Source organism: Calonectris borealis, chromosome 3, assembly GCF_964195595.1.
Source record: "Calonectris borealis chromosome 3, bCalBor7.hap1.2, whole genome shotgun sequence".
In the NCBI taxonomy this organism is placed as follows: Eukaryota; Metazoa; Chordata; class Aves; order Procellariiformes; family Procellariidae; genus Calonectris; species Calonectris borealis.
Window position 1 is genome coordinate 94,289,832 of NC_134314.1, and position 20,874 is coordinate 94,310,705.

General features: G+C 49.3%; 1 protein-coding gene across 2 annotated transcripts in view; it reads right to left on the bottom strand.

The window, feature by feature from the left end:
- Positions 1 to 593: 593 nt before the first annotated feature.
- Positions 594 to 20,874, bottom strand: part of MDGA1 (MAM domain containing glycosylphosphatidylinositol anchor 1) — a 143,753-nt gene continuing 123,472 nt past the window's right edge. The window contains exons 14-16 of one of the 2 annotated variants that reach the window (XR_012673119.1): positions 3,584 to 3,714; positions 2,510 to 2,618; positions 594 to 1,150 (exon numbers count right to left, since the gene is read on the bottom strand). Coding sequence is in view for 1 of the 2 variants with exons in the window: in XM_075146796.1 (XP_075002897.1) it covers positions 1,059 to 1,150; positions 2,510 to 2,618; positions 3,584 to 3,714 (332 nt within the window). In the remaining variant the exon portion in view is untranslated. The remainder of the gene's footprint in view (positions 1,151 to 2,509; positions 2,619 to 3,583; positions 3,715 to 20,874) is intronic. The other variant, XM_075146796.1, reaches the window with a different exon arrangement.

A 20,874-nucleotide genomic window follows, 5' to 3' on the forward strand; every position in this document is an offset into this window, starting at 1 on the left:
CGGGCTTCGGGCTGAGGCGACTGTCGTCCCAGCATTCACGGGGGAAGCCAACGTGCAGCTGCTCTCCCCTTCCCATCCCATCCCACCCCACCCCATCCTTCAGCCCCACAGAGACACCTTTCTGTCTGCAGCTCAGACCTGCTCTCATAGTTTCTCCACCCAGCAAGAGTGCTGAGAGAGAGAAAGAGGCGCTCAGAGGCCAACGCTGCAGCCGGATCCAGCCGGGACTTCTCCACCACTCAGCGTGGTCCATGTGACGGGTCCATTCCTGCTCCATCTTCTTCAGGCTGGCGGGTGAGAAGCACAGGTGGGGAAAGGCCAAAGCAAACCACACAGGGGGCAATTAAATACATGAGAGCCTGGAAGATGCGGGTGAATGGAGACACTGAAGCACATGCGGTGCGAGGCAAGATGCTCCGGCCACCGGCACACGGGGCGGCTGCTGCCCCACGGTCGAGGCCGGCGTTACTGCAGGGAGCTGCAGCCAGAGTGGGGCAGCCCCAGCCAGCGGGAAAGCATGGGGAGACAAGGGGAGTACTGCGGTATATCATCCACTAAGCTGTGGGCTCTGCAGTAAAGAAGGTAACTGTTCTGGTAGAAATTTGTGCTTTAATATATTTTTGTTTGTTTGTTTAAAACAAGTTTCCACTTCCCTGAGGAAGCCCTGTCCGACATTCCCAAGGAAACATGGGGGTGTTTTTTTCCTCCTTCATTTGCTCTTCACATTTCTTCATTCCTATTTTTTGTCTTTCATTCCTTCTTTTCTGTGTGTTTCTGTTTCTTTCCTTCCTTCTTCTCTCTCTCTCACTCTCTCTCTCGTGCACGTGGTTTTAAAAATTTTTTGTCTTTATTTTTAAATTTTGTTCTAGACATTATGACTTTCTCAAGGAGTGCTCCAGTTCTGAACCAGATCCCTTTGCGTGGTCATGCCTGTCAGTCTTTGGTAACATATGGACACTTTGGTGTGCCAGTGAGGAGGGGAGGAAGAGGAGCAGAGGTGGCTGAGTAGGAAAGGAGCAGGAATGTCTCAGTCCGAAGACAGGAGCGCTCACTTGCCATCATCTCAGCAGCACGTAAAGGAAGAAAGTCAATGGGCCACAAAGGCAAGGGCTGTGCAGGGCCGGGACACCGCTTCCTGGAAGAGCAACCGCTGCCAGCCGAGAAGAGAGAAAAAGGATTAGTGATGGGATGGATCCAGACCTCATCAAACAAGTCAGTGCACATCAGTGTCGTAGCCTTTCCTCCCACCCTGAACCACCAAGCACCTCCCAGATCTATTGGAAGAGCTTTCTAGCCTTCCCTGGACATTCTCAAGGCTTCCCAAAATTATTTCTTTTCCAACTCAGGAAAACAGGTTGAATCTTATTTACTTTTGCAATCCAGCCCTCCTTTCTTCCCCAGAAGATGCAACTTAAGTCAAACAAAAGGTTCTGCTTGTATTTTGGTTACAGCTTGGCCATCCTAGGCTGAAATTTAAGCACCTGAAATTTCAGCACCTGAAATTTAACTGCATCTGAAATTTTGAAATTTTTAGGGTGTTCTGACTTTTTTGATGTTTTGTTTCCCCCTTCACCTTTAGAGTTAAGAAAATTGCTGAAAGTGACTCTTCCTCAACAAGGGTTTTTTTCTTCAAAAATAAATAAGACAAATTGAACCTTCCTCACAAGTGCCTGTCTGGCTCTGGTTTGCGTACTCTGAAGATCTACTGTCCCGCCCACCTGAGGCATGTTATCGAGGGCACAGGCAGGACTAAGGCACGAGGCACACCAGTGATTCCACCCAAGGATTAATGCCTACATACTGCTTATGAACCTTGCTATGGCTTCAACCTATGGTGCACCTCAGCTGACAGTGGGATTGTCTCCATTTCTGCAATGCTGGCACCAGGATGATGTGGATGGACTGGAAAGGGGCTGGTGGGATTTAGCTCAAGCACTCACTGTCAGGATTGGGAGGGAGATGATGTACAGCTTGGTAGCTTGCTCCCATCCTGCATGTGCAATACCCTGCCTGGCTGTGTCTCTCTGCTCAGAGGGCAATGGGAAGAAGCCCATCCCTCTCTGGCTCCAGGCCCCAAAAGGCAGAATTTTTTCCTGGAGAAGGACTGACTTAACACTGCAGAGGCCATTAGAACCTGCAGAAGGTCTTTCCCTTTCCAAAGCTCCTATACCTAGGGTTTCCAGGAAATAAGATATTGCAGAAGCCTTTAGCTGCTTGGGTATGACATCCCCAATCCAACATACTGGTGCAGACTTCAGCATGCTGGTGTCTGGCAGCACAGTCCTTACAAGATCTGGTTGTTCGTCTGAGCTCTTGCTAACTCACGACTGTAAAGAACAAGTTCAAGAGTCTGACAGCCCCTCTGTTGACTTCTGCTGATAGAGTCAACCATCTTGTTGAGTCCCACCAACACGTCAATGTGCTCTGAAATCAGCTGTGCATCCCTAGCACATGCATTCATCTATGCAGTCCCACCAACTCATTTTCCTCGAGGCACACACACTCTCACCCTTATTCGGTCCAATTGGCTTCCTTGGACAGTCTCCCTTTTTCAGAGTGACATCATCGATGGCAATGTCCCCCTCGTAGCTCGTGCCCCGGACACCTTCGAAGATGATCTGCAAGCAGAGCATGGGACAGAGCCCAGCGTGAGGCTGCAGTTGTGGAGGACCCTTCCCGCGCTGCAGGGCTCTGCAGAGGTGAGCAGGGCACAGACCAGATCTTATCAGGTCCCCATGTGAATGATTCCTTCCTGTTTCTCCAGTACTCATAGGATCTGGAGAGCTGGATCCCACTGCTTACGGGACCAACCCCTGTGTGCTGAGCATCTGTAGAGTAATAAATGAGCATGTAGAGCTCTGCTTTGTTAAGCAGAGTGCTGCACTAACAAACCAACCAATACTGAACAGCACTCGCAAGAGTAACTAAATTCTTATTTATTATTTTAAAGTACCCAAAAGCATGCTGGGCATTTTGTCACAGTGCCACAACTTACCAGCCTGCACAGACCCAGCTCTCACAAACAAGCCTACAACAGCAAAGTAGCATATTGGGCAAAAACATCAGCCATAAAACATCCAGCCACAAAGCAGCTCATGTCCTGGGTACGCATAAACGACACAGATACAGAGTGCCCAGTTCATATTCACAAGCTGTCCTGCAGTCCTAAACCAGGGGGACAGCGGGGGTGGGCTCTTGCAGCACACGCTAGAAGAAACCTCTAGTGCTTAACGTCACTTTACACCAACAGGCCAGCATCCCCCAGCTGCTCAACACCAAGAGACTTGTCACACAGACCTGGTACCAGCAGTTTCCAGCCCAGCAATAACCAGAAAATGTATAGTGCCAAACTGGTGCTTCCACATAACAGCATTGGATGGCTTCAGAGAGAAGTGGATTTGATTTCTGTGCATCCACCAAGCTCTTGCCTTGCCCCAGTGACCCTGGGACTGGAGAGCTCCCAGTGCCCTCCTTGTGCCCGACCAGCCCCTGTGCCATGGAGGTAGATGTCTGCTGGGAAGTCTCCTACAGCACATGGACAGGACAGGTGGCAGGTGGCTCCTTGGCTGTGGACCTGACTTACCTGGAAGGGCCCGGGTGGGTTGATGGGCACGTGCGCTTGCTGCCACATGTTCCCCCGGTTCCCACTGAGCGACCAGACCTGGGTGTCAATGGCTCGCTTGTTCCGCACGCGAACTAGCAGGTTCAAGGAGCCTGTAAGAAAGAAACTGGGCGCTGGCGTGCCGGGGCAGGCAAGCAACCCTGCCTGCTGGGCTGGTCCCCGGCTTAGCTCTGGGGCCCAGCCTCGAGCCACAGCTGTATGCCCCAGCCGGCCCGGGGACAGCCTGTAGAGCCCCAGCGGTAACCTCTGGAGGGAGCCAGCTTTCTCCTGGGTTGATGGGCAAGTGCCACTGGCAATGTTTCATCCATCTGGGCTATCCAAGGGAGGACACAGACCCAGATGAAGACAGAGAGGACAGGATGAGGAAGAAGCAGCCTGTAGCATGGCTGGGGTGGCACAAGAAGGGGGTGGCAGAAATGCTAGCTGCAAGGGACCTCCAGAGACATCCCATCCAACCTCCTGCTTGAAGCTGTCTCCAAGCTCTACATGAGGGCAGCATGGCTTTGCCTGGCCAAGTCTTGAAATCCCCTGAGGAAATCAACTTTTCCTAACGTCCAGTATGAACCTCCAGTGCTACCAGTTGTGGCTGTTGTTCCCTATTATATTGTCTAATACTACTGATAAGATTTTGGCTCTGTTATCTTTGAAATTGCCCTTCAAACAGTTGGGGGCCAAGGGCTGATAGCAGCCTCCTCTTCGCCAGACTGAGCAAGTCCAGCTCCCTCAACCTCTCTTCCCCAGGACTTTTGCTCCTGGCCCTTGACCATCCTGATGCCCCGCCGTTGGACCCACACCAGTTTCTCTACATCCCACTTGAACTGGGGAGCCCAGGACACATGTTTGCCTCTCCCCATTCACCACTAACACCCAAAAGGTTTCGTTTGCCATTAAACCAAAACCAAAGCCAACAAATCTCAAAGCATTTCCAGTTCTCACTTCGAAATCAGTGTCACAGCCCCCTACCCTCCACCCACAAATGAAACCATCTCAGCTTGTCTTCCTGCAGTGTCGTTTTAGTAATCCCCTCAGATGACTTTTCCTTTTTTGTTTCAGTGAAAAAACATTTTTAAACATTCACTCAGGGTAGACCTGAAAGACTTTTTTCTCTTTTTTTTTTTTTCAATTCAGCTGACAAACCAAAAAATCAATCACAACTCTAGTCACGCTGTTGCTCGTCAGTGTTTCTGGTCTCCCTACACAGACATATTACACCTGAGAGCAGAGAGGCAATAATAACCCTTACTTATATGTCCATAGTCTGTCTGCGCTTGGGATGCTGCATTCCCGCCGAGGTACGTTCTTCTGAGAGGCAGCAGCGAGAGATCAGGGGAAGAGACAGGGGAAGAGACAGGGAAAGAGACTTTCCTATATAACCTCCCTCCTACATGATCCCCTGAAATTCTTCATTCTTGGCACATCAGCCTTAGGGGCACTGTGTGAAGGACAGGGACCTGGAAGTACCCCCCGTCAAGTGCCTGGCTGTCAGAAAGCGAGAGATGCATCACAGGGAGTTCAGAGATGCATAATAAAGATGATGAAATGTTTAGATTCTGAGTGGGTGACTTACAAGAAAAGGTTAAAAGAATGAAATATGTGTATAATTTAGTGAAATGAGGAAAGAGGGGCATGTTATTGCCTGGAAATATTCAGAAGTGTTAGCACTAAGGCTAGCTGAGAAAACTAGCTGAAGGCCTGAGGGGACAGGGAAAGCGTATCCAATTCCCTTCCCCGGTGGTACCCACTTTGGGATGCACACCACAACCCAAGATAAGGAGTGAAATAGTTTGTTTCTGTCTCTCTTGAGACCAGCTGGCATTGCACAACCTTGGGGAGACAGAAGTAAGCGAGTGGGATCTCCCTCCTGGAAACATGGTGCCAAGGACAAGAGAAGTCACTACAGGAGCCCCTGACAAAACCAGCTTTGAGCCGCTGGTTTCTTGGTGTCCTTCCTGCCCTCAGGAGCTTCCTATGAGGCAAAGTCTCTCTAAGGATACCCAGTCCTCACAGAGGCCCTTGGCCAAACTGATGGCCCTCACAGGAGCTGCATAACCCCATAGATCAATGTCAACAGGAGTGTATTCAGAGCAGCTAATTACAGAAGCCAGAGCCAGTGAGGTGAGGGATTGAGAGTGAATGAAGAATTAATATGAAGCTGCTAGCAAGCAAGGATTAAAAACAACCGTTGTCTATTCTACCCTCATTTGGGGACTTGCAGCTAGGATCTGCTGCACAAGAGCCTGGCTGAGTAGCCAGCACTGGGACAAATCAGGCAGCAAATGAACTTTGATGCCCTAGGAAAAAAGCGAAGGCAAGATAGAAAGAGACCCAGAGAAGCATCTGGAATGCAAATTAGTGCCCCCAAAGCACTGGCTGTGAATTCCTGGCCTAAACCCAAACCAAGCCTGAGCATATCCTGGCTGACAACTCCCTGTCCTCGCAGCATCAGGAGAAAAGTTTCAACCTTTTGGCCCCTGAATTCCCTAATAGAACAATACTGAATATGAGCAGGCATTCTTCAAATGGTTTGCGGTGGGAAAGGAAGCTCCCTTATCTGCCCACAACAGGCAGTGTTTCACCACCCCTGCCTACACATGGAAAACTGAAGGTGAAAACAGACGAACAGCATGCCCATGACTGTCTTACAAATCAGTCAGAGTTGTGAAGGGGATTCAGACCTCATAGTCCTGCCTGCAATCCCTGCTAAGCTACAGAGCCTCCCTGAGGCTCAGAAAGAACTACACCACCTCCCTTTCCCAGTAATGCTGTCACTGGGAATGTGCTTCTGGGAGGCATGGCAGAGACTCTAGGACTTCAAACTAAACAGGGATGAAGGCTCTACCCCATCTGAACTGGATCCACAGTGTTGTAGATGTTAAAGATTGTGCAGGTCTTGTACTTTATTCCCTTCTACCATGTGTCAGTCTGCCACAGGCTGCCAGTCAAGTTTAAGGGCATGTAGCCTGTGATGGAGGTACTTGGAAATGAACCTTCAGATCTGAGCTCCAGGCAGAGCCATAAAACATTGCAGTCCTGGACTACAGAAAGCTCCAAGACATCTTTCCAATTGCTCAGAGCTTCTTTATCTTCATTTTTCAGTCTGGCCCCAAAAGCCAACTGTGTGATGGAACAAGTGCTGCACGGCTTTGTGTTTTCCAAGGGAAAGCTTTGCGTTCAGCCCACTGCCCTAAAATCAAACGTTATTCCAGGATCCCACTTACAGTCATGAAAATCCATAGATTAAGTCTCAGGCTAAAAAGAGAGGTGGAGCCTATGTAGATACTGACATCTGTAGCTTCTGACCTCTGGTGAATTCACAGCTGCCCACACCCATCTCCGTGCCACCTAGCAATATCCATCTCATGCCTTATTAACTATCTTCACTCCCTGTGTAGCTTTCAGCGTGTCACACAAGTTCAGACCAAACCAGCCACCTGATGCTTGTAAGGTGCCCCTCCTAGAGCACAGACTATATATCCAAATCCCACTTTGCAGGAGGTGGCCAATGCACGATCCACACATATGTGGGGTGTGAGGAGCCCATTCACAGCTGTGAACTGACTTGCCACATGATCCTTAGCAAACTGCTTTTACCTACTTTTATCTGCTGACATGATATGATGATGATAATCAAGAAGGATAATACTACTCACTCACTTAGAGGGGAACTCAGAAACACAGCAAACATTTTACGAGACCTGAGCAAGAAGACGCTAGGGAGCAGAACTGCTTGAGCTCTTCTGCCTTTCCAGTGGTCACAAACTGAAGAAGAACCAAAGTGGGACCTGCTCTTCAACCCCCATGCCTCCATCAGTGGAGATGTGAAAGGCCCATCTGGGATGTTTTCCAGCACCAGCTGTTGCAGCCAGCCCTTTTGCCTGGTTTTATACTACAATCACGCCTAGTTTCCTGTATCAGGGTCCAAATCCAGCTGGCCAGTTTTGTTACCTATTTCTGCTGTTGTCACCTTTTCCCCAACTCTCCCATGAGATGTGTCTGGCATTTCCTAAGGGCACCTGCTGGTGAGGCACACACAAAGACAGGCCATCTATCTGCTGCTAAATCTCTCCAGCTGACCAGAGACAGACAAACACAAGGGAAAACCCAGGACGCCAGCAATCCTGTTGTTACCTCTCCCCATACAAGGCATTCTTTGCATTTGTCTTGTAATCTGTATTATTCCTGCTTCGCAATCAAAAGGGAGAATAAAGGCCAGTGACGAGTGATGAGGAATCAATTACAGGGAGATGAGCTGTACCTTCTGCTGGCTGCCTTTAAGACCAGAGCTGGCATTTCAAAAGAGTGGCACTCACACAAAAGAGCACCAGCTGGGCTGCCAGATAGAGTAGCCCAAGGGATGCCTTTAAATGTTACCTTCTCACAACAAGAAAAGGTCTTCTCTCAGTTTCCATGGGATGGGGACTTCACTGTCGCACTGAATAGCAGTGTAGATCCAGAAGAGCCGGTGCAGGCAGCACTGGGAGGGAGGCAGGGTCTGTAAGGGCAGGGCCACGGGCACAGTCCGTGCGGGATGGCAGAGAAGGTAGAGGTTTCCTCAAGAGCTCTCCGCGGGGCAGCTGTGGGGGGTTAATGCGGGGTGATGGGGTGGGGAAAGGCTGAGGCACAGCTCAGTTTTATGGAAGGCAGGCAGCCAGAGCGGCTAGGAAGCAAAGGGAGGACGACGCTGCACGCTGAGAGACGGGGTGCTGTGCCAAGTGCAGCAGAGCTCGGTGGGATGGATAGGGAAGGCTGTTGGGATCCACAGCCAGGAGCTGGGCTGGCCGCAGGCTCGCACGCAGCCTGGTCTCACTGTGACTCCCTGCTGCGCTCCTGCAGGATCCCTGCTCCAGCACGGGGTGATCTCAGGAGATCAGCTACCCATGAGAAATCCTGGCTGCAGCCCCAGTTTAGGTTTGACACCCAACTGGGAATCCAGTGCTGAAAGCCCCCCTGGAAATTTCCATGGCATTTCAACTGCAGGCAAGACAGACTGAGATAGGAAGAAGAAACTGATTCATGGCAAGAGATGTCCAGTGGATAGAAAGAGATACACGGTGTGGAGAAGACTCAGACCTTGTATAGCCTGGCAGAGTCACTTGCAAGACCCAATATGAGGGCTAAAACCAGGCCAGGGAGAAAAGAACTCTTACCTTTCTAACAGCAGCTCTGAGCACTTCCTTAAGTGTGTTTTAGTGTTAACACCACTGATCACAAACTAAAAGCCCAAAGCTTAGTGCAGGCAAATCCCAGGAGCGAACGACAGTCCCCAGAAAGAATCTATTACTGTTCATAATCCCCGCCACAAACACAGGTCTCTCTCCCTTTCCCATTTAAATGGATGTTAATGAATAGCAGTCAGTGTCAGGCTGGTGTTCTCGGTTACAGTGCTGTGGGGGAAAGTTACTGCTCTGAGAGCTAGAAAGCAGAGGGTGGAAAAATAATCGTAGCACAGATAGAGATGGAGAAATAACATGAGCTTGTACTGACTCATAATTTCTAGGAAAGTAAGTTGTCTTCGTGCCATGATAGGATGTATTTACTCTTTCACAGTCTCTAATGATGCTTCATACATTAACATATGCAGAATAAGACAATTAAAGCCTCTCGGCTGCTTTCCTCTCCTCATTACGGAGAACTTTATCTCTACGTGTCTTTAACTGATCTCAGCTCGGTGTGCAGGGTCCCCTGTGTCCAGTCACAGGGTCACTACACAGACCCCTTCCTGCAGCCACCACTTCAGTAACTTCAAAGCGGGAGGGTTCAGAGAGCTCATCAATAGCAAGAAAACAGAGCCCTGGTCAGAGTTTGGAAAGCACCACTATCCCACCTCTACTCATGAGGCATCCCCATTGGCTTTAGAGAGGCACTGAGCATGTTCAGCGCTGTGCCGCAGGCCGGCTAATTGCTATGGGACGCTCTCTGCTTCATTACGGTGGGGAGGCAGTGAAAGGGATCAGGGGAATCAAAGCCTCCAGTTCCCTGCTGTGGCTGGGACTTTCTGGGAATATAAACAGCAATATCGTAAGTTTTGATTGGCAATGTTTCCCCTACAGCAAACCTGTGAAAATTACTTATATCTGGCTACAGGGAATTTTCTTTGGATTTTACTGTGGATTTAAAAAATCAAAGAAACAAACACATTTCCACCCCTGACCTCCTAAACCACCATCAAATGGGGATGGGCTTGAAGCAATATCCCCTGACATGGCAAAGCCAATTGCACAGATTGATCTATGATCCATCACTATCTGACCTATCTGGCATGCATATGAATTTTGGGATGGAAGGAATGGACCAGCAGAGAAGCAACAACACTGCACTGTAAAGAGGCAAAGTGAACACGTGGCTGGAACCCATGGGGGGGACGTGCTGGGTGGGGGGACCTGGGGCATGCAGGCAGTGGGGTAAATGTAACTGCATGGTCATGTCTGCCTTGCGATGAGGAATGCGAATGCTAACGGGAGGAAGGCAGGCAAACTACAGCTACAGCTCCTTCTCTCCAGCATTTCCCCACCTGTCTGTGTACATAGAGAGCAGATGGTGATATGGTAGAAGCAGACTTGCAATGGAGCTATGCTTGAGCTCCTTTGCTCATTTGATCCATGGTCCAATTAGAGAAAGTGTTGGCATAGAAAGATGAATGTTACAAGACTTCCATCTTTGATGCTGTGTGTACGGAATGAAATCCTGCCACCTCTTTTCATGGAAAATTCCCTCAGAGGTTGTTTGTGACCAGTAACAGGCTTTCTATGTGTGGACAACAGGATGTGGTTTAATGAATTCAAAAAAGGGAGAAAAAAGTCTCCACGCTCCGTAACGTTAAATTTATGCTATCTCAGAAGAACAAAGGCCCATCCAATATGCAGCCAGAACAGAGTAGATGGAGAGTACAGAGTCTGGCATTTAAAAGACAAGAATCAGGACTCCTCAGGCTTTTTGTCAACTTCACATCCGATTCATTATATCATCCTGCTTAAGCACATCCCTTTCCCGTACTTAAACATTTTGCAGGGGTCAATGTGGACAGACTATATGTCCTTCCCTGCCGGACAGATGGGGGGTCTGACTCTCAGCCCCAAGCCCAGCTGTGTTTCCACAGCCCCTGAATGCGGCTGCGGGCAGCAGCTCTGCTCCCATGTGCCAGCTCACCGCGCTGCTGTGCTGCGGCCGGCGCAGGAGTCATCATGGCAATTCACAGCAGATCTGACCACGGGATCAGGCTAGGAGCAGGTTTCCTCTGCCTATCACCTGCCGAGCCATGGTTCCACTTACCTTCAGTCCGGACACTCAACCTAATAGTGACCAGGTCCTCAGCTTCCCCACACCTTCTGGAGACCTCCTGCCCTCTGTGGGCAGAGGGAGGCAAGCAGGCAGGATGGTGCCTACAACTCTCTCAGCTGGACGCGTGCTTGTTTACAGCCCAGCAAAGCGGAAAACAAATGGCATCGTGAGCTGAGCGAGTCTCCAAACACCTGCGCTCCAGCACACGTCCCCCTCCCTCGCCAAGCCCAACGGGAAGAGCATGCACTCAGCCCTCGGGGACCAGACAGCCTCTCCAGAGCTTGCTCTTCCCAGCCCCAGCTCAGGGGACACACACACTTTGCCAGAAAGGCGGTCACTGACCCACATCAACGGGACTGGGAAGCACCCAGTAACCTCAGGATCAATGATGAGAAGGACTTTAGTGTATGTCCCCTGCTTGCTTACTGAGCAGGATGGTACTTGAGCTGCCTTGCTGGTCTCTTTGCCCCCTACCAGCCCCAAACGTGCTGCCAAGCCCTGTTCCTGCATGGTGATGCTCTGTCATGAAATGGAGATGCCCCCTTTGGGGTTCATCCTGCCTTGCTACAGCCCCCTCCATGCTGGTATATGCAGCACACTGTCAGAAGGCACTGTCTGGATGCAGAGAAGCTCCCATTTGCTCTGTGTCCTCTGTGCCATGATAACTCATGCTAATGCTCCAGCTCCTTGCATGACTCCCTCCATAACAAGTATGTGTGATAATTTACATCTGTCTGTCCAGACACCTCTCTACACAGAGATTCTTTCTTATGGGACTTCTCACTCTTCAGGAAATACCACCAGCCCCAAAAAGGAGGAATTTGCATTACAAGAAAAACCATATATTTGTCAGAAATGTCTCCTGTTGTTTTGTACTCGAGACCTGCCTCAGCAGCTTGTTTTTATCCACAGATCCTTGTAAAGGCTAAGGATATGCACCCTTAGAGACCTCTCCATCTAAGAAGGAGAGGATGTAGCTGTGGAAAGATGTTCTCCTGGACATTCTGAGCAGAATTCCATCTCTAGAGATTGAGAACAACTTGTACCACCACTTATCTAGGGCTTGCCCTTTTGCTCCTAGTAAGGATCCCCTGTACAAACACATGCAAGATGTAGCCTGCCTGAAGTCACAGAGCAGGATGAGATATATCCTGGTCTAAATGCAGTTCTGCAGCTCCTCTTCTATCCACCCAGACCTAGGAAAGGAGTTACAACCTTTCCATAGCCATTGCTTCTACCTATGTAGCCAGAGAGCTTGTCCTTGCCTTTCGGGAGCTCTCCAAGCAAGCCTGCAACTATACGATCTACATAAATGCCGAGCATTCAGAAACAGAGCCTTGCCAGACAGCAGTGTTGCATTCCTTGCTGAGCTTGAATAGATAAACTAGACAGTTGGATCAAATCCTTGTTTTTGTTTGTTTAACAGAAAAAAAAACCCTCGTCAATGAAATTCTGTTAGGAGGGAAGATGTAGTAAAGGTACCAAGTGTCTGGTCAGGGAAAGCTGGCTGTAGTAGCAGAAGGAAACATAATTTCAGGAGAGCAAGGGGAAAGGGTGATTCAGAGGTAAGTTCAGAGCTGGTCACTCGTCAGGGCCACGGCTGTGTACGAGCCCAGCGCTGCCTCTGACTCAGCCCCAGGCAGGGCAGAGGGAGCCCTGGGTGCTCAGCACCGAAATGGACACCGCTGCCTTTGTTTCTCTGTGCAGCTCCTGGCAAGCAGGATGGGACATGCCGGTGGGGATGCACCCACAAAGCCCTTACTCCCCCAGTGCAAGGTGGGCAGCTTCTATGGGCAGCAAACCAGCCCAGCTCTGCTGCCTTTTTTGTGGCCCTAATCCTCCCAAGCACGGCATCATCTTGCCCTTAATTTAATGAGAAATTGTGGGACTATTTCTGCACCATTTCTGGTGGGCACGTGGGGCAGGGGGACAGAAAGCATGCCAATTAGCCTTTATGGGGCATGTGATGGGAAAGGGGGTTTGGCCCCAGCTTCAGCTGCCAGCAAAACCACCTGCAGAGGGGCTTGGTGTGTCCAGATAGGGCTCCAAAGGAGGCCCAGAGGGTGATTTGGTGGGGTCAGACTCCTGTTTGTCCTGGATAGGAAGACAGCCAGTGTTGGTCTTTGTCAGACACACCAACCTCTCTCTTCTCACCTGGCAGCCTGCACCACTCACCGCTCTCCTAAAGTTGAGCACTATAGATTAGGGCATCTAAATTAATCTCAAACCCCAGAACGGACTGTCTGGATTACGGTCCTAAGGCCCTACAGAGGGTAGATGCCAGACCATGATTTCTCATTACAAAGACCAAGTCGAAGGCAGGGCTTGAGACCTACTCTGGTGAAGCAGCTGTGAAGAATAGCCTCCATAGGCAGCAGTGCTGGCCAGCCCATGGACAGGTTCATTACACTTGCTCTGTGCCTCAGGAGAGAGTGAGCTGCAGCAGCACATCTTTCTTCTCCTCCAATGTTTTCTGGAATCAAGCAGTCTGAAGGCAGCCAGGCAGCTCCTTCCTTCTTACTGTTGCTGTACCTGGTGGTCCCCAGAAGTGCTTAGGGAGGAGAGGCCAACCTGGGGGAAAATGGGAGTACGAGGAATGTAGCAAGAAGGAGACCAAGTGTAGGCAACTTTTCCCACCAATTCTGCAGACTCAAGAAGCGGAGTGAACCACAGTTGCTGTGAGCTCTGCTTGCTCCTTGTTCACCCTCTGTTTCGTGACATGCCCAGATGCCTCCAGGCAAATGCTCTCTCTTCTCCCAGCTTTGATAACGGAACCTTTCATCTTTGCCACCAGAGATAGCTGGGTCCTTTGCACAATTTGTGTGCTCAGCTCTCAGACTGAGAGCACGCTCTGTGCTCAGCTCTCTCAGATGAGCTGAAACAGAAGTTGGCTTCGTAGACACTGTCAGGTTTAAAAGAGCACAACAGCCAGTCAGGAGGAATCTGCCTGCCTCCCTTCTGCGGGCAGGCTTTGCGAAGACCTCAGCCAGAGAGGAGGGAGCCTCCCAGAGCCCCCAGAATACAAGCAGTGCGTGTGGGAGGGTCCCTGACAAAAGCCTTGCAGAAGCAGATGTACTTATGCTGAGGAAGTCTTTGCCTGTCTCTTCTCTATCCCTATTAACAACCTATTTCCCCATCATCACCCAGTCTGTGGTATCTCACTCCTGGAAGCCAAGTGCAGGGCAGCTGCACGGCTGCAGGGCTGGGAGCAGATGGGCTGTTTTGGTGCGATGCTGAAGCCAGCAAGACAGCAGGAATGAGCAGCTGAGATCACATATTCTTCCTGTTGAACTGAAGACACCACTCAAAATCTGTTCTTTGGCCTCCTCCCCTGCCTGACCCAAGGAGACATAAGAGGTGAATGTTTCAGGCCTGGGAAGTGGTTTGCTGCAGGAAGGCTGTGAGAGTAGGCTGTGTTCCCAGCTTTGAGGCAGGATGCATTATAGCAAGAGACTCCTCTCCCATTTTATCCCGGCTGTACTTTCACCAGAAAACTTCCAGGGGACTGGCTGAGACAGTGAGACTCCCAGCCTGGATCTGCGAACTCCTTCAATTCAAGTGCTGGGGTGCCTATCATCCCTGCAGAGTTCTCTTTGGGAGAGGCAGTCACTCCTAGTAATGGTGATGACTGACACTTGTTGAGCATTTTTTGATTTTCTGAGAAGCATTTCAATACATGTTATAAAATCATGTCTTGTAGAACTTCAAGAACAGATTGGGATGGTTGCACAAGTAGTGCAAGATAGTTGTGCACTCTGGGCCCCCAGCCTTTATCCTGTCAGAGCACCCAGGGGGGTCTCCAGATGTGCACCTGGAATGACCAGCTTCAGCCTCCACTTGTACAATTATGGAACTGAAACAGTTAACGGTCCATGGAGAGAACAGAAGAGTCACCTGGGAGTGCTAAAGAAATAGCTGGATATGGACAGAGAACTCCCATTTTCTCTTAAGCGTCTGTAAGTTTTGTACCTAGCTATTTCAGGGTCTGAATAATTGATGCAACACCTGATGTCTCAGGAGACAATCAGGTTGCAGTATATCCTTAAAGCTACTCAACTTCGCGCAAGGCTGCTGCTGCTGCTGTGAGCCACGTCTGACTGGAAAGATGCTTTGCTGAGGCCTGGAGGAAGGGAGGGGGTATCATAGCAGCTTCCCACCAGATGAGTAACAGTGACTCAAATCAGGTGAGCAGGGCATCTGCAAAATGAATTGGTATCAGCAATCTGTGCCCCTGACAACCTTCCCAACAGATTCTGCAGCAGGAATGTGGTCAGATCATGACTGGTAAGACAGAAGAAGAGGACTTTTGAAGAAGGCAACATTTCAGTGGCTATCTGCACTGGGAACTTGATTCAGTGATGCACTTTTAGTGAGGGGCAAGGAAAGGCGGGGATCAGTGCACCCAAATTCAAGGTACTAAGCAGAATGCCTGCATCAACATGAAGACACGTTATTTGTGGAATAAGAATGACGTGTAACCAATCTGAATACCTTTCCCTCCTCTCCATGTATTCTTCAGCTTTACATGCCAAGCTCTTTGGCCTAGGGATGATTCAGTCCCATGTCTGCAAGCCGTGTCAAGGATGCTGTTAGTGCTCTTTGTAACTAAACATCCAATGAAGATGTAGACACATAGTATTTACTGGGCTCCAGCAAGAGTAACTGAAGGGAGTTCTCTGCCCTTGGTTATGCAGGAAGTTTGATTAGATGATGTATTGGTCCCATCTGGTCTTAATAATCTTTAAATCTATGGCTCTAATCCAAAGTTCACTGAAATCTTTAGAAAAACAGTGACTTCAACGGTCTTTGGTTCAGAGCCACTGTATTGAACCTACAGACCTTGAATGACACTTTACAAATATGTGGTTATCTTGCCAGGTATTTATAATCCTTGCCCATGATCATGATATTTGACTAACTTCTCAAAAAAACAAGCAGCTACTACCAGAAGAGACCACAGTCTATCCAAAGGGCCCATACCATAGCCCACAGGAAGCTGCTGGATGTCTGCACAAAACATTAGTCAAATACACATCTATTGATGGAGGAATGAGTAAAGCCAAGAACCCATTTGATTAAGTGGAAAAAGAGAGAGTATTAAAAAACTGAATACATTTTTTCATTACGAACTGTTCACTTAACTCTAACTGCAACTTGTTTTCAAGAGCCTAGAGGGAAGTGAATCATACTCATTAGGAAAATCAGCCTCCCCTCAATCAATCCAGCGATGTAATCTCTATCGTGCAGAGATATTGCACTGGAGATAATGGCATGGATTTCATGAACGATGCACTTGTATATAAGGCAAACTTTATATATCCAACAGAATGCAGCTACCTCCAGGGTGCCGCCGGTATAACGGTGTACAGTAGCAGGGTGCTGTGTTCTTAAACAAGGTTTGGGTAGGAATGAGGGAGCTATGATGTTGAATCCTACAAAAAAGATGTCTCCATGGTTCAAATTGCTTTTACATTGACAGAGCTGGTACCTATCAATCTGTGTGACCTGACAGCTCTGACTACTGTCACTTGTCAGAAACAAGATGCAGCCACATGGCATCCGTGCTAACGCTGGCTCCTATGTGTGACCATCTACCATGACCTCTCAGACACACCTTTGCACTGGTTGCGTTATCTGAGTCGAAGAAGTAAAGAAGCAATTCAGTTTGGCAGGCCTTCCAGATCTGTGTTTCCTACTCAGCAGGAGGGCGTCAGTGGTGACACTACCAGTGTAAGTGGCCTGCCTACAACCCAATTACTTCTGTGAAAAAGCATATGGCTTTCTTGAACCTGGATGCTGTGGCAAGTGATCTGATCAGGTCTCATTGTTTCTAGTGACTCAGAACCAAAATCCCTCTTAAACAATCCCAAGCACTGTTCCTCACAGTTTCTTAGAACAGAATAGAACAGAACAGAATAGAATAGAATAGAATAGAATAGAAAAAGAAAAAGAAATAGAATAGAATAGTTCAGTTGGAAGGGACCTACAATCATCATCTAGTCCAACTGCCTGACTACTTCGATCACCTCCCTAGGAAGCCTGTTCCAGTATCTGACCACCCTCTCAGTATAGAAATGTTTCCTCACATCTAGTCTGATCCTCCCCTGATGCAGCTTTGAACCATTCCCACGCACCCTGTCACTGGATACCAGGGAGAAGGGATCAGCACTTCCCTCTCCACTTCCCCTCTTCAAGAAGCTGTAAAGAGCAATGAGTAGTTTACAATTTCATTGGAAGCTTTCCATCCTGATTATACATAGGCTAGACTTAGCTGGGTCGTCAGATAAGGTCTGTGTCAGCCCTAAGCTGGAACAACAGCACCTTTATGGGTTTCACAGATGCTGGACACAAGCCAGAAAATAAGCCTGTTCCCTGATTTCTGGGAGAGGAACTGGCCAAGTTAAGACCATGACACTGCTAGTGCAGAAATGAGGCTCAAAGAACAAAAACTGCAAGCTAAGAGCAGGGTCTTCAGGCACTGCATTCAATCAGGCCCAGCTCTTGAAGCCCAGGACTTGCCAGTTTCACAGTCCCATCTTGGGAGGTACCCCAGGGCAAGGAGGGGTCTTTGCCTTCTCCCCTCTCTGAGGCCATATCTCGTCATAAGCCTGTGTGCAGTGTCTACTGCTGTTAAAAACACAGTGAATATAGTTTGAAAAGGGTCTACCAGTGAGCTCACAAATCAGAAGGAGGCTAAAAAAATGCTGCTTGGGTATATCCTACATCACTGCTTTTATATAGGTAAGTTTACTTTTATATAAGTAAACTCTTTGACCCAAGTGTTTTCCCCATGAGCACAGTCACTGGCTCACGAGATAGGGAGCTATAGCGTTAGCAATCACCATGTACCATGGGGACCACAATGGCCACACAAAAAGCTAAATCCACTGTGGCTGAAATTTCCTCGTCCCGCTAAGCAACGTTTCTCCTGCAGTCTGACTATGAGGGCATCTTTTTCTGCAGGGTCCGCGAGAGCATCCAGCAGCGGGCAGGAGGCCATGCAGATCATAACCTGGCAACCACTGAGCTAGGAGACATGAGAGAGGGGTGGCAGAGGACTGCGGTGGGAGCAGTCTGTCGGGGACACTGTCCCTTCAAAGCATCCCCCTCCCAGGCAGCCCCTGGGAAGGGAGGAAGAGGAGTCTGATGGCTGAAGCAAGGACTTGAGAATCTGCTCCCAGCTGCGATGCTGACTCACCAAGCCAACTCAACAAAGAGGCTTTTTGAACTTGGCGACTGGTCGCTGCCTGCCGTGGCTAACTTCCTCTCCTGAAGAAAGCAAGCAATTCCTCGTTTGATATATCTGCGCCTGCTGCAAGCAAGACACCCTTGTTCTTGAATGCCTGGTGGAAACGGCGTTTCTTTCTTTCCCCTCCCCCTGATTTTTGTGTTTGGGCTGGCAAGATTATAGGGCAATGCGAATGCTTGCTCCACAGGGGGCTGGAGGAAGGAAAACCGATGACCAAATAACTCCAGAAGAACAGGAATTGCCTCCAGGGAGCTCCCCTTCACCCTGCTTTCTCATCAGTTGAGAGATATTCAACATCACCCTGCTCTGCTAGTCGCTGAATATTTTATACCATGGCTACAAACGCTCCATTTGTATTCTGTTTCTCTCTTTCGTCATATCTATTATAAACGAGTAGTGTCTGGGAACTCTCCCAGGGAAGATTTGCCTGGATGGCTATGGATATTTTATAGTCAAATTGTGAGAGTAAACCAGCTTTCAAGTTCTGTAGAGGGGGGGGAAAGGTAATAAAAGCGTTATTAAAAAAATAAATAAATGTCGGGATTTTATATGGCTTCTTTTCATAGTGACAGAGCTTTGGTTTGCTCCACAATGGAGCTGGAACTGCTAGGAGAGACTTGGGCTGGGAGATGTCCTCTTGCTGGCACTGTCTGCCAACAGGAGCAATCTGATACGCTCTTGCTAAGAGCTACGGCTGGCTCAGCAGGGCTGGCATCTGGCTTGGTAGGACTGGGCTGGCACTAGGTGGGCCAGGGCTTGGGACCGTGTCTGCAGGCATCAGGAATAGCTGGCTATATGGGAAGCAAGACATGGCCCAGCGTTGTAGCCACCCCATCTTTACCTTCATATTGTTGCATATGTGATACAGGTAGGATTCATTCTCTGACTCTATCTAGTCAGTCTAATTTTAAAATAATTTATTCGCTCTCAGCTCAGCACCCACCCTGCAGAGGCCTCAGTTTCACCCTGGTGCCCCGATATGTAGAAGAAAAGCTGAAATGACCACAGAATATCATGACTGGCCCTGAAAGAAACTCCATAGTAGAGACCAGATACCAGGTACTGAATTTCAATTTGCAGACAGCTATATTGTGCGTTCGCTAGACCAAGCCACATATTCCACAGGCCAAGAGAAAAAGAACTTTTTCTCATTTCTTTCTCTTTCATTCTCTGACTCTATCTAATTTTAAAATAATTTATTCGCTCTCAGCTCAGCACCCACCCTGGAAATCATCATATGGCATTAAAGAGTCTATCCACCTCACACAAATTTATCAGCCCCTTTGTGCAACAAGGACAAAATGGGGAGCAGGCAGGGGCAGCAACATTGAGTATGAAGGGAAAAATCAACAGATATAAAAGGCGCCTGAACCCGAGGAATAGAAAATGGCACTCAGCGGCTTTCTTAGGTCTTGGGAGTCACTGTATCTTTTGCTCTGGGCAATTTGTGGGTGGAGCAAAACACTAAAGGCCAAAACCCTGTAATGAACTGACTCCTGGCATGTCCAGTCCACCCCATCTCCAGACAGACCACCACATGGGAGCTGCAAAACAGGGCGCTCTTCCAAAAGCAAGCAAAAGCTGATGCGCTTTTACTTTCCCTGTGAAATGAACTTGGAAATATGATACATAGCTGCATTCCTAAAGGATCAAAGCAAGAGAGGCCACCTCCCTCCACATCTTCTTTCCTTGCCAGTCTCCCACCGGTTCTGGGCCACCCTTCATTGCAATCACAAAGAATGAGATCCCTTTCAAAGCCTCGAGGAGAAGTCGTGCAGGAATTAGGCGGCAAGGCTAACTGACCACAGCAGACAACTGCAGGGAACAAGGGAGTTTGCGAGCCAGCATTAACAGCTGGACTCTGTCAGCTAAGGAAGACCAGCAGGTCCAGGAAAACCTGGTGTGAACCAACACTGACAGTGCTCTGCCTGAGCAACCTGCCGTCACCGGTGTGAAGACGGCACGGAGCAGCCCATCTGCAGGGGGAATACAGGTGCGTGCAAACACCTCCAATCTAGCTGGGCTCTGAGTGCAGACAGCAAACATGAGCCCTCAGAGCAAAGACAGAGATGGAGACCTGCTCAGTGAAGCGCAGCCCAGTCCCTGCCCCCCGGCACCCACGGGGTCAGGGTTGCAGCCTCGCCCCCACTGAGAGAAGGAGATCCCAGATTTTGCAGCTTAACCTCTCTGCCGTGCCACACGCGCGCAGAGGCGTGATGGCTGGACTCGGGAGCGCGTTCCCTCCCAATGACATCAACGGTGCCAAGGCAGAGAGCTGTTAATTAACCCCGCTTATTGAAGGGCGGACACATTCCTGCCTGGGCCCTGATTTTTCAGTCAGGCTCCAGTCCAGCAGGTGATTAATAACCCAGCGTGCTGTGGGAAGAGTGCATCTATTATTCAAATTAATGAAATTATAATCAAGAGGTGACGAATTAGCAATTGCTCCTTGCCTGGATATGGAAAATCATTAGTGTGCCAGGCGCTTCTGGGGTGCTCGCTGCACTCGTAGGCTTACAGTTAGAGAGGAGGGAGTCAGGCAGAGCAGACAGCCCCTCGGCACAGCTGAGCGAACATGCATCCTGCCCATTCCAAAATAGCTGTGGCTGCTAAAGAGCCCTCCAGTCCCACAAAGCCCCTCCACCTCCGTCTCCTCTCCAACAGACAGACTGTTCACCTGGTGTCCTGCTGCCTGAAGCGAGGTGGCTGTGGCCGTGAGCAGGGG